The sequence below is a fragment of the Monodelphis domestica genome, chromosome 2, assembly GCF_027887165.1.
Source record: "Monodelphis domestica isolate mMonDom1 chromosome 2, mMonDom1.pri, whole genome shotgun sequence".
In the NCBI taxonomy this organism is placed as follows: Eukaryota; Metazoa; Chordata; class Mammalia; order Didelphimorphia; family Didelphidae; genus Monodelphis; species Monodelphis domestica.
The window spans coordinates 378,116,202-378,129,693 of record NC_077228.1 but is presented as its reverse complement, the minus strand read 5'-3'; the positions used below and the strand labels follow the sequence as shown (position 1 = coordinate 378,129,693).

The 13,492-nt window shown below is 36.8% G+C and overlaps 1 protein-coding gene across 2 annotated transcripts in view; it reads left to right on the top strand.

Moving 5' to 3' along the window:
* Positions 1-13,492, top strand: part of LAMA4 (laminin subunit alpha 4) — a 202,355-nt gene that overhangs the window by 168,680 nt on the left and 20,183 nt on the right. For both annotated transcript variants that reach the window (XM_056818671.1, XM_007485204.2), the window contains exons 26-28: positions 6,443-6,581; positions 9,136-9,273; positions 12,078-12,211. In XM_056818671.1, coding sequence (XP_056674649.1) covers positions 6,443-6,581; positions 9,136-9,273; positions 12,078-12,211 — 411 coding nt within the window. The remainder of the gene's footprint in view (positions 1-6,442; positions 6,582-9,135; positions 9,274-12,077; positions 12,212-13,492) is intronic.

Below are 13,492 nucleotides of genomic sequence, written 5' to 3'. Positions count from 1 at the left end.
TCATTACTTTCCTTTGCTGTTATGTTAGCCAATCTGCTAGGTGTGAGGTGATACCTCAGAGTTGTTTTGATTTGCATCTCTCTGATTATAAGAGATGTAGAACACTTCTTCATGTGCTTGTTAATAGTTTTGATTTCTTTATCTGAGAACTGCCTATCCATTTCCCTTGCCCATTTATCAATTGGAGAATGGCTTGATTTTTTGTACAATTGATTTAGCTCATTATAAATATGAGTAATTAAACCTTTGTCAGAGGTTTCTATGAAGATTTTTTCCCAATTTGTTGTTTCCCTTCTGATTTTAGTTATATTGGTTTTGTTTGTACAAAAGCTTTTTAGTTTGATGTAGTCAAAATTATTTATTTTACATTTTGTGATTCTTTCTATATCTTGCTTGGTTTTAAAGCCTTTCCCCTCCCAAAGGTCTGACATGTATACTATTCTATGTTTACCCAATTTACTTATGGTTTCCTTCTTTATGTTTAAGTCACTCACCCATTTTGAATTTATCTTGGTGTAGGGTGTGAGGTGTTGATCTATTCCTAGTCTCTCCCACACTGTCTTCCAATTTTCCCAGCAGTTTTTATCGAATAGTGGATTTTTGTCCCAAAAGCTGGGATCTTTGGGTTTATCGTATACTGTCTTGCTGAGGCCGCTTTCCCCCAGTCTATTCCACTGATCTTCCTTTCTGTTTCTTAGCCAGTACCAAATTGTTTTGATGACTGCTGCTTTGTAATATAGTTTTAGGTCAGGGACTGCAAGGCCCCCATCATGTGTGTTTTTTTTCATTATTTCCCTGGATATCCTTGATCTTTTGTTTTTCCAAATGAACTTTGTTATAGTTTTTTCTAAATCAGTGAAGAAATATTTTGGTAGTTCAATGGGTATGGCACTAAATAGATAAATAAGTTTGGGTAGGATGGTCATTTTTATTATATTGGCTCGTCCTATCCATGAGCAGTTAATGTTTTTCCATTTGTTCAAGTCTAGTTTTAGTTGTGTGGGGAGTGTTTTGTAGTTGTGTTCATATAGTTCCTGTGTTTGTCTTGGGAGATAGATTCCTAGGTATTTTATTTTGTCTAAGGTGATTTTGAATGGGATTTCTCTTTCTAGTTCTTGCTGCTGAGCTGTGTTGGAGATATATAGAAAAGCTGATGATTTATGTGGGTTTATTTTGTATCCTGCAACTTTGCTAAAGTTGTTGATTATTTCAATTAGCTTTTTGGTTGAATCTCTAGAATTCTTTAAGTAGACCATCATGTCATCCGCAAAGAGTGATAACTTGGTCTCCTCCTTGCCTATTTTGATGCCTTCAATTCCTTTATCTTCTCTAATTGCTACTGCTAGTGTTTCTAGTACAATGTCAAATAGTAGAGGTGATAATGGGCATCCTTGTTTCACTCCTGATCTTATTGGGAATGCATCTAGTTTATCCCCATTGCAGATGATATTAGCTGTTGGTTTTAGATATATACTGTTTATTATTTTTAGGAATGACCCTTCTATTCCTATGTTTTCTAGTGTTTTTAATAGGAATGGGTGTTGTATTTTATCAAAGGCTTTTTCTGCATCTATTGAGATAATCATGTGGTTCTTGCTAGTTTGCTTGTTGATGTGGTCAATTATGTGGATGGTTTTCCTAATGTTGAACCAGCCCTGCATCCCTGGTATGAATCCTACTTGATCATGGTGAATGATCCTTCTGATCACTTGCTGGAGTCTTTTTGCTAGTATCCTATTTAAGATTTTTGCATCTATATTCATTAGGGAGATTGGCCTATAGTTTTCTTTCTCTGTTTTTGACCTGCCTGGTTTTGGAATCAGTACCATGTTTGTGTCGTAAAAGGAGTTTGGTAGAACTCCCTCTTTGCTTATTATGTCAAATAGTTTGTGTAGTATTGGGATTAACTGTTCTCTGAATGTTTGATAGAATTCACAGGTGAATCCATCAGGCCCTGGGGATTTTTTCTTAGGAAGTTCTTTGATGGCTTGTTGGATTTCAATTTCTGATATGGGATTATTTAGGAATTCTATTTCCTCTTCTGTTAGTCTAGGCAGTTTGTATTTTTGTATATATTCATCCATTTCTCCTAAATTGGTGTATTTATTGCCATATAATTGGGCAAAGTAATTTCTAATGATTGCCTTAATTTCCTCTTCATCAGAGGTGCTGTCCCCCTTTTCATCTTTAATGCTGTGAATTTGCTTTTCTTCCTTCCTTTTTTTAATTAGATTGACCAGTACCTTGTCTATTTTGTTTGTTTTTTCAAAGTACCAGCTTCTTGTCTCATTTATTAAATCAATAGTTCTATCACTTTCGATTTTATTAATTTCTCCCTTAATTTTTAGGATTTCTAATTTGGTTTTCTGCTGGGGGTTTTTAATTTGATCGCTTTCCAGTTTTTTCATTTGCATTTCCAATTGATTGATCTCTGCTCTCCCTTGTTTGTTAATATAAGCATTCAGGGATATGAATTTACCTCTGATTACTGCTTTGGCTGCATCCCAAAAGGTTTGAAAGGATGTTTCGCCATTGTCATTTTCCTCGATGAAATTATTAATTGTTTCTATGATTTCTTCTTTAACTAAACGGTTTTGGAGTATCATATTGTTTAATTTCCAATTGGTTTTAGATTTGGTTTTCCATGTACCATTACTAATCATTATTTTTATTGCCTTGTGATCTGAGAAGGCTGCATTCATTATTTCTGCTTTTCTGCATTTGTGTGCTATGTTTCTGTGACCTAATGTATGGTCAATTTTTGTGAATGTGCCATGTGGTGCTGAGAAGAAGGTGTATTCCTCTTTATCCCTATTTATTTTTCTCCATATGTCTATTAATTCAAATTTTTCTAAGATTTCATTCACTTCTTTTACCTCTTTCTTATTTATTTTTTGATTTGATTTATCTAAATTTGATAATGGTTGGTTTAAGTCTCCCACTAGTATGGTTTTATTGTCTATTTCTTCCTTCAATTCTCCTAGTTTCTCCATTAGAAATTTGGGTGCTATATTATTTGGTGCATACATATTGATTAATGATATTTCCTCATTGTCTATAGTCCCTTTTAATAAAATATAATTACCTTCCCTATCCCTTTTGATCAGGTCTATTTTTGCATTGGCTTTATCGGATATCATGATTACCACTCCTGCCTTCTTTCTATCAGTTGAAGCCCAGAAGGTCTTACTCCATCCTTTAATTCTGACCTTGTGGGTGTCAACCCACCTCATGTGTGTTTCTTGAAGACAACATATGGTAGGGTTTTGGATTCTAATCCATTCTGCTATTCGTCTACGTTTTATGGGTGAGTTCATCCCATTCACGTTCAAAGTTATGATTGTCATTTGTGGACTCCCTGGCATTTTGATTGCCTTCCCTAATTCTAACCTATTCTTCTTCGGCTCTACCTTTTAGTCCAGTGATTTACTTTGAAACAGTCCCCCTTGTCCCCTCCCTTGATGTTTCCCTTTTTAGTCCCTCCCTTTTTGTTCCCTCCCCTTCCCCCCTCTCTTTCCCTCCCTTTTTGTTCTCCCTCTCCCCCTCCCCCCCTTGGTTTTCCCTTCTCCTTACCCTTGTTGGGTAAGATAGAATTCAAGATCCCAATGGATCTGGATGTTTTTCCCTCTCAGAGTTGATTTCCCTGAGATTGAGGTTTAAGTAAATCCCCCCCCCCCTCTCTTCCTCTCCTTCTTATAGGAGTTTTCTTCCCCTCCCCTTCCCATATGAATCTTTGTGTGAGAATGATTATTCTATTTGGTCTTTCTTTACCCCCTATTTATACATTACATTTTCCCCACATATTAGTATACATAGGTTGATATAAATGTAGTCCTTATAGAAGAGAGTTTGAGTAAAAGAAGAAGATAACATTTTCCCCTTTCCTTAATATTTACCTTTTCAGGTATTCCTTGCTCTTTGATTTTCGGTATCAAACTTTCCACAGAGCTCTGGTCTTTTCTTTGCAAAAAGTTGGAAGTCTTCTATTTTGTTGAATGCCCATACTTTCCCTTGGAAGTATATAGTCAGTTTTGCTGGGTAGCTGATTCTTGGTTGGAGACCCAGCTCTCTTGCCTTTCTGAAGATCATGTTCCATGCCTTACGATCATTCAGAGTAGAACTTGCAAGGTCTTGTGTGACCCTGATTGGCATTCCTTTATATCTAAATTGTCTTTTTCTGGCTTCCTGTAGGATTTTTTCTTTTGTTTGATAGCTTTGGAATTTGGCAATTACATTCCTGGGAGTTGTCTTTTGGGGGTTTAGTGTAGAAGGTGTTCTGTGAGCTCTGTCAGTGGCTGTATTGCCCCCTTGTTCTAGAATCTCTGGGCAATTTTCTTTGATTATATCTTGTATCACCATGTCCAGTTTGGTGTTTATTTCTGGCTTTTCTGGGAGTCCAATTATTCTTAAATTATCCCTTCTCCCCCTATTTTCCAGATCTATCACCTTGTCGGTGAGATATTTTATGTTCTCTTCTAATTTCTTGGTATTTTGGCTTTGCTTTATTGATTCTTGCTCTTTTACACGATCGTTGTCTTCCAGCTGCCTGATTCTGGCCTTTAAAGCCTGGTTTTCTTTTACAGTTTGGTCAAACTGGTTTTGTAGATGCGTGAATTTCTTTTGCATTATTTCCAACTTTTCCTCCCAGAAGGCTTCCATCTTTTTGGTCATTTCTGATTCAAATTCTTCATAGGTTTGTGGAGAGTTTCCATTTCCTTTGGAAGGTTTTGGAGCATTTTCTTTTATATTATCTTCTATCTGCTCTGTATTTTGTATTTTGGCTCCATAGAATGTGTCCAAAGTCGCCCCTTTCTTCTTATTTTTCTTGGTGTTTTGGGGCTTCTGTGCTTCTGTGGAGTTTTCCATCTCTGAATGTGGAGGATTGGCTTTTCTTGTCTCTGTCTGGTGTTCAGAGGCTTTAGTCCTGGGCAGATGGTTCTATGACTTTCCCTGGGTTAAACTGAATATGCCTCACTGGAACTGGAATGGAAGGGTCGGACCACGTTGCTTTCAGGAAGTTGCCTTCAGAATTGCTGGCCGTGAGGCTGTTTCGTCGGCCTGCGGGGGATGGGCTGCAGCTAACCCAAGCTCCAAGAGCAAGGACTTTCACTGAGACTTGGATAGCAGGATCCAGCCCGTGAGGCTGTCTTGCCCTCCCTGAGGGTTGCTGTTGTTTTGACCAGCTCTCTGCAGCGGAAGCCCCAGGCAGTAACTTTCCCCGGGACTGTAGAAGGCCCTGAGGGTTCTGCTCTCTGAGCCCAGTCAGCAGGGCTGCGGCTTCCGGGAGCCTTGGACTCTGCGCTCCTACCCCTGAGGTCCGAGGGATCTCGGGTTCTGGCTTTTGAGGGGAGCCGTACCTTTTGAACCGGGTCCAGGTCCAGGAGGAGGGTTCCCAGGGTCTGTGCTGTTGATCGTTTTGAATTTCGGCGCCTTAGGAGCTTATAGTTTGAGATCGGTCGGGAAGGTTTTTCCGGAGATCTGAACTTGAGCTTTCTCTAAGCCGCCATCTTAACCGGAAGTCGCCCCTAAAGCATTTTTAATAAGTGGGGTCATAACTTCCATTTGAAACCTCCAGTCATGGAAATCAACCACCTCCTAAAGCAGCCCATTCCATTAAAGAATTTGAAGTTAGGAAGTTTTTCCTTACATAGAATCAAAACCTTCCTCTCTGTAAGTTGTTTCCTTTGGTTCTAGTTATACCCCCTAGGGTCCAAACAAATTGTCTGTCTTCTACCTTATAGCTCTTACAGTCCCTTGTTCTCCAGGCTAAAACATCCCTAATTTCCTAAACAAATTTGCATATAACACGGTCACTGATTATCCTAGTGATCTTCCTCTGCAATATTTCAGATCTGGGTTTATGAGGGGAAATTATAGCAAAGCTATCACTTCATTCTGGACTCTATCACTCTCTTAAGATAGCTTATGGTTGCTTTTTAGCTGTCAGTTCACATCATTTAGTCATATTAATCTTTAGAGAAGCATTAGGAGATAAGTCTGAAAGGGTAGATTGGGATAATTCCAAAATGTTCATTATGGGTGACTGGGAGAATGTGGAAGCCACTGGAAGAAACAGAAAGTCAAGATGAAAAACTGACCTATGGGAGAAAGGTGATAAGTTTCAACTTTAGCTCTGTAGAGTTTGTGAAGTAACAGTATTATGTATTAACAGTATTACATAATTTCAGATTTATTTTAAATTCTAAATTTATAGTTTCACTCAAACCCAATATTGGTAGCGATGATTAAATGCCACATACTCTAAAGTTTAAAGAGACCTTAGACTCTTTCTAGAGTTTAGGATTATAAACATATTTACTTTATTAAGAAAGAGATAAAAATTATGTCATTAAAAACTCCTTTTCAATAGTATATATTCTGAATGTCATGTCATGGTAAAATAAGAATAACTTAATTTAAAATGACCTTTTTTTTTTTGTAGCAACATAAAAGCACACCTTCCATTAGATGTCAACTTCAGGGGCTGCATGAAGGGTTTCCAGTTCCAAAAGAAGGATTTCAATTTGTTAGAGCAGCCAGAAACTTTGGGAGTTGGTTATGGTTGCCCAGAAGATTCACTTGTAAGTATCATTCAGTATACCAAAAAGAAGCTAATATCAATGATTTCTAGGACAAGTGCATTTATAAGTACTCCGTCTACCTGTTCGGAACCAGTATATAAACTCCACGTTCCTATCTATTAATAATAGTTGATTTTCCTATCTAGAAGTAAAATCATGAAGCCAGAAGAAACATTAGAAATCATCTGTTCTGACTGCTTCCCTTTCCAAAAGACTGAGCTAAAGGATGAAACTTTCATTCAAATACAGACTCTTGGAAACTACTCTCCCTCCTTATCTTAAACTTTTGGAAAAGTAGCATCTAATCCTACTAATCCTAATAAGTCTGATTTCTTCCCCTCTGATAAGATCTGATAAGTCTAATTTTATCTAAAGCAGTTTAATTATGTCCATAGAATGAACTCGTAAGTAGGGCCAATATAGTGTGGCTATATGCAACTCTATAAACATACTTATTCATTAAGTCTAGAGAATTTCTTAAGGAGAGATACCCCTGGAAGCAACTGGGTGGCTCAGTAGATTAAGAACTATGCCTAGAGACCAGAGTTCCTGGTTTCAAATCTGGCTTCAGAAATTGTGTGGCTGTGTGACCCTGGGCAAGTCACTTAAGTCCCATTGCCTAGCCTTTACCTCTCTTCTGCTTTAGAACTAATATGCAATATTGATTTTAAGATGTAAGGTAAGGGTTTGGTTGTTTATTTTTTTTAAAAAACACACACCCTCACAAAATCGAGTGCATATTCAACATTTAAACTGTTGGATGAATAGATTTGACATGACTTTTATTTTGAATTTGGTAAGATCTTATTTAACTGGTGAGATCTACATAGCTGTAAATATCCCAGAAAACAAGTGATAAAGTTCAGAATCAGGTGTATGCGATGTGTTACAGTCCATTATCTTCAAAACCTGTCATAAGTGGCTTAGAATGCTGCCAGGCAACAAGAAAGATTAGAAGCAAACCAATATTTCAAAATACTTTTAGTCCTTGACATTATTATAAAATTCTGATTTTTAAATTCCTGGAGCAAAAATGTACCCTGAGAGTTCTTCTTTACATATTCTAATCATTTTCAGCATGCAATCTGGCTCTCCATTTTTGTTATGAGTTAGTTTTTTGTTTTGTTTTTTTTCCCGCTATGGGGAGGAACAAAAACTCACCAATTAAAAAAAAAACAAAACATGAAATTTGAATCTAAGTCACTGAATATACTAACACTAGAAGCCTCCCTTTTCCAGGAAAGAGAAAATCTTCACAACACTAGCTCACCTAAAAGTCGCACAGCCTTCTTGAAAGGAATAAGTCCACTTCTCATGCACAGTTAAGTCTTCCACCCAGATCAATGGACTTAGGAACTGAAATGTAATGGTCAGTCAACAATGTCAGTCCCACATGTTCTCTGAGTACCTCGTACATGGCACCATTCCAAATGTCCAAACAGGATATTTGTGCCCAACTTGGGTAGAGCCGTCAGAGCTCCTATGGGTCCAATCAGCCACAGTTGGACACACTATACACAGACCCCAACATAGTGGTGTCATTTTGATCCCCTTTGAGGACAAAAAACAACCAATCAACCAACTGACATGATATGATATCGTCTGGGGTATTACCAAAGAAATGGTCACAATAGTCTTAGCCCTCAAGGATCCTCTTTGCATACCTCATACAATCACAATCTCTGCTTCCTTCTTTTCCTCTTTGCCCAGGTCCTGCCCTTCTATTGTTATAACATCCCTTTGGGTTATATATCCTCCAACACAATTAGATGGGGGGGGGGGGGTACCAAACAGCTGTAAAATCAGCAGAAAGTCTAGATTAAATTATCTAAACATTCAAATTTTTCCTTGAGGGTTTATATTCTATCTAATCTAAAGAGTATGTCCCCCTCTAGTGTCTCATGTAGAACTAAGGTCTCAAGAAATGTTACCAGATTTTCCTTTAGACTATGAGCTTCTTGAAGGCAAAGAAAGTTCTTATGCAGTTTTTTGGTATTCCCATTGCTTGGCACAATACCTGAAACAGTTAGTGATTAATAAATGTGTATTGAATGATTGATGATTTGTTACAGAAAATTAGAAAAAGAGAAAAAAAAAGAAACAGTATATTCATTCCTTAAGCTACTCAATGTTGCAAGTTGACCTTTTCAAAATGTTTTGACATGTTATATAACAAATTCATATTGCTGGCAGGCCCCTTTCACTTCTATTTACTACATAGTATAGTTAATGAAAAACAGATTATATCCTTCTATACCTTATAATTTTTATTCAACAAAACCTGTCTTTGCATTAAGGTCACATTTCGTCTAGGACCAGGGAAGCATTTTAATTAAGCAGCTTATAGAGCAATTTTGGCTCAAAGGCTTTTTTTGACAGATTTTGAATATGTCTAAATGTCATTGTAAACTGACTAGGGAAAATGGGAATTTTTTCAAATGAAAATTCACCAGGCATAGACTTCAAAATCTAAAAAAGTAGCATTGGTTTTAGCATTTCCTAATTGTTTTAAAACTACAGCATGCCCTACGTGTATTCTTTAATTGGCACGCAGATATCCCGCAGAGCATATTTCAATGGACAGGGTTTCATTGCTTCGAGCCAGAAAATATCTTTCTTCGATGCCTTTGAAGGAGGTTTTAATTTCCGGACATTGCAGCCCAATGGACTTCTACTCTATTATGCTGCAGGGGTGAGTATTTGCTTTTAAAGGACACTGGGGAAAACTCTTCACCCTGGTTGTCATGTCGATTCCAAACAAAATAATAACTTCAAGCCAGTAATAAAGTCAGATTAACTTTAAATCTAAGGTATTTGGGTTGAAATAAATGTATAGCTTCAGAAAGTACAGCAGACACAAAATGTGAACTAAATACACCAATTTTACAATATATATGAAGAGTAAGTGTATTATGATATAGCTTACAAGAAATCCAAAAGAATATGCATTTGTTACTGAAATATTTTATTTCTACAAGAAAGTAGTACAAAAGCAGCAGGTAGCTCAGGGCTCCTTGTTCAGTGGGGTTTCTCCTCTGATTATTATATTAATTGAGGCTTTGGTTCATACAATGTACAGCAAGGAAGTAGGATTGACTCGGTTCTTATGTATATCTTCTATATATGCAGCATCCCCAGTGAGTTCAATATGAATTCTGCATATCTGCAAACCAGAAAAATTGAACCAAAAGCACTTTGTGTGAGTTTTACTACTGAGATAAATAAAGCCTTTTCATATCACAGTTGGTAGAATCTTCTTTGTTCCAGATAGCAGAAGGCTTTCTGAAAGAGTTGATATGACTAAAGAGTAAGGAGAGAGAAAGATGAGTCTTGTGCTTTTGTTTCACCACCTCCTTCTTCTCTTCTTTCATGGTGTTCCTAAAGGATAAACATCCAACATTTCTAAAGCCAGGAAGAAAATGTCTATTACAGCAGAACCATTTAATCCTGTTAAAAATAGAGGATAACACCAACACTAAGGGCTAGCCAAGTCATTAGGTTACTACTAGGGACAATTAAGTGGCACAATGGAGAGAGAGTCAGGACTAGAACCTGGAGGATCTGGGTTCAAATGTGACCTTGGATTCTTCCGAGCTGTGTGACCCTGTTTGCCTAGCCCTTGCCCTTCTGTCCGAGAGTTATTACTAAGATAGAAAGGATGAAGGAGAAGATGGTGATGATGATGATAATGATGATGATGATGATGATGATGATGATGATGACGACGATGATAATGATAACAACGATGAAGATGATGATTGCTACTTGCATTTGTTATCTCATGGTGGGGGGGGCGTGACTTAACCTGAAATATATTCAAATCTATGTGATAACAAACTGTTTGTTTAGAACTACATTGCCTATAAATGCCCCATATGGAAATTCCAGAGCCAACATGGCCTATTGGATAAAGAAGTAAGCCCTCTGAGAGTCAGGATGACCTGAGTTCAAATCTCCCCTCTAATACATATTGTCTGTGTGATCCTGGCAACTTCTTTAACTTCTTGGTGCCCAGGGCAACTCTCTAAGGCAATAAAGGGTGCTGGACTTGGAGTCAAGAAGACCTGACTACAAATTCTACCTCAGACCCTAAATTAGTTGTATAACCATGGCCAAATCAATTTAACTTCCCTGGAAATCACATTCCATAATGTACATAACAAGAAAAACCATAATTCGCATGTACATGGCTCTTTGAGGCTTACAAAGTGCTTTCCTCATGACAATAAGGTCAACAGTGAATATTATTATTCCTATTTCACAGATGAGAAAAATGAGGTGAAGACACAAAACTGGAGTTAGTCAGTAGTGAGAACAAAGTCCTCCAAACCCAATTCCAATGTTCTTTCCTCTTTGCCACTCTACCTTTCAAATTTTATATGTAAAAAAATTAGTAAAATGTAGAAATCATTCATTTTCCTAACTAGAGACTTCAAAGCCTTGGGTAATCATTTATGTTACTTAGCAGTCCCCAATAGCGAAATACAATCTTTCTTCCCAAGATTATTCCCATTATAAATTATACAAGACCCTGGGCAAGTCACTTGACCCCCATTGCCTACCCTTACCACTCTTCTGCCTTGGAGCCAATACACAGTATTGACTCCAAGATGGAAGGTAAGGGTTTTTAAAATAAATAAATAAATAAAATAAATTATACAAATACCAAAAGGGGAACAAAGCTCTGAAAGGCATGAATGTTTGGGATTGGGGACTTCTTAGGCACAAGGGAAATTCAGACCTCTATGTCTGAGTTTGAGCCCAAGACCAAGAATATACACACCAAAATGCTTAATCTAAGAGTGGAATTGAGAGCTGAAGCTAGTCTAAGCTAAGATCAAAGACCTAGAGATCATGGATCAGGAAGAAAGATAATAACACAGGGAATCTGAATTAGATCACTAAAAAGAGGTCAAGAACACAATACCAAGAGGAATAAAGGATGAATCATAGTACAAAATCACAAGCTAGAATCAGATATAAAGATCAGCTTCAGAGAAGAGAGTACCCAGAAGCCTTAAGCACCCAGTTGGTCCCTAATGGTATTATCTACAACACACCTTCACAGCTTAATCTCTATTCAACTTCTCCTATGGGACCAAGGGAGCTTAACATTATGGACTCTGGGGAATAGAAATGAAGGGTTGACAATAGGGAGAAGATCCAGAGTTGGACAGAAAAGAGGCAACTATAATTCCCACTATGAAATGTAGTCAGTTGGTCACCATCCTAACTCCTTCCTCACCAAAAATTTCTAATTGGCAAAATTATTTTTCCCTTGGGGAAAATCTGGCGCCAATTTTTATCATGGAAGTCAGCAGAAAATTAAGACATTCTTGAACCTTACATTCAGTTTTCTTGTGATCCATCTGTTCTAGTAACACTGAAAAAAATATGTAATATATATGTGTACATATATATATATATATATATATATATATATATATCTTTTATGTAGTTGACCTCCTTACTTAAACACCTGTGCTTCCTTTTCAGTCGGATATATTCTCTATTTCCATGGATAAGGGTACAGTAATATTGAATGTAAAGGGAATCAAAGTTCAAACAACAGATAAACAATATGATGATGGTCAGTCCCATTTCATCATTGCTTCTATATCGCCCACAAGGTATGACATTTTGGTAATTTTTTTATTATTTTGCCATATTTTCTCTTCATCCTTAAAATATTGGTTATGAATGACAAAATTGGTTATTAATTGCATATAGAAGGCTTATTGTTATGCTATCTCATGTAAAGAATGGACTTCCAATCTTCATATGTTCAAATGATTTGAATTCTTTTAGAGATATGACATTTTTGGAGATCTATTAATACATATTTAAATTAGAAAATTACTAACATTTAAAAATATCAGAGTAGAGAGTCATTCCCTTGAAACATACCTAGAAGCTCCTTCTAACTTTCTAAGACCCTAGAGATTAGCTAGTATTATTACCTTTTAACAGCCTTCTCTGCATACCTTTAAACAAAGAAGGGAGACATTCTATGACTATGCGCTAAGTGAATAAGCAAAATATTTAGAGTCCAAATTTAATTATCAAGTAACCTCTAGTTGCAGTTCATCATAAAAGCTACAACCATTGCTCTTCAAACTAGGAACTTCTGAATTCGGTGGGTTTTTGTTTGTTCATTTGTTTTTTTAAAAAAAGAAAGTCTCTAGATGGAAAAATAGAAATCATTGTGAAAAGAAACCAGTTCTGGAAATAACTACTTTTCTCCTGGAGCTACTCAAGCACTCATTAAAAGATGCATCTTCCTGTACTCTTATAATCACAAAGTTTTGTTTATATGAACAACTAACTATGAATGATCTCCCAGTCAGATATGTCAGATAATGGCCAAAAAGCAAAGGAAGAGACCTGCTTGTCTCACAAATCCCAAAGAAGCATTGTAGACATTGCCAAATTATTTAAAAGCTTTATCCTTCTTGGATTACTTTACATTTTGACTTTAGTTAAGGGCAGAAAAAAGATTGATTCTTTGAATAATTCAGAGCAAATACTTGATGGCTTGACTCAATAGGATGACTATGCTGGATATCAAAACTTAAGAAATGACAAGAGATGTCAAATATCCCACTCTGACCTGCCAACCACTTCTTTCTTCTTTTTACCTGTAGTCATAATTAGTACTGCATTGCACTGTCAGAATCATTGAAATTTCTCATTGGCATTAAATATAATTAGAGAAAAATAATTAGAATGATGTAGTGGATAGAAAACTAGTGTTGGAATCAGGAAGAGGAGTTCAAACCTCCCTTTTCAAGACATAAGCTGCCTGTATGACCCTGTGCAAGCCACAACCTTCAGGGATAACAAAATAGTACAGAAAATAGAATACTGTTCTTGAAAGACCTAAGTTTAAATCCTGCTCACACACTTCTCAG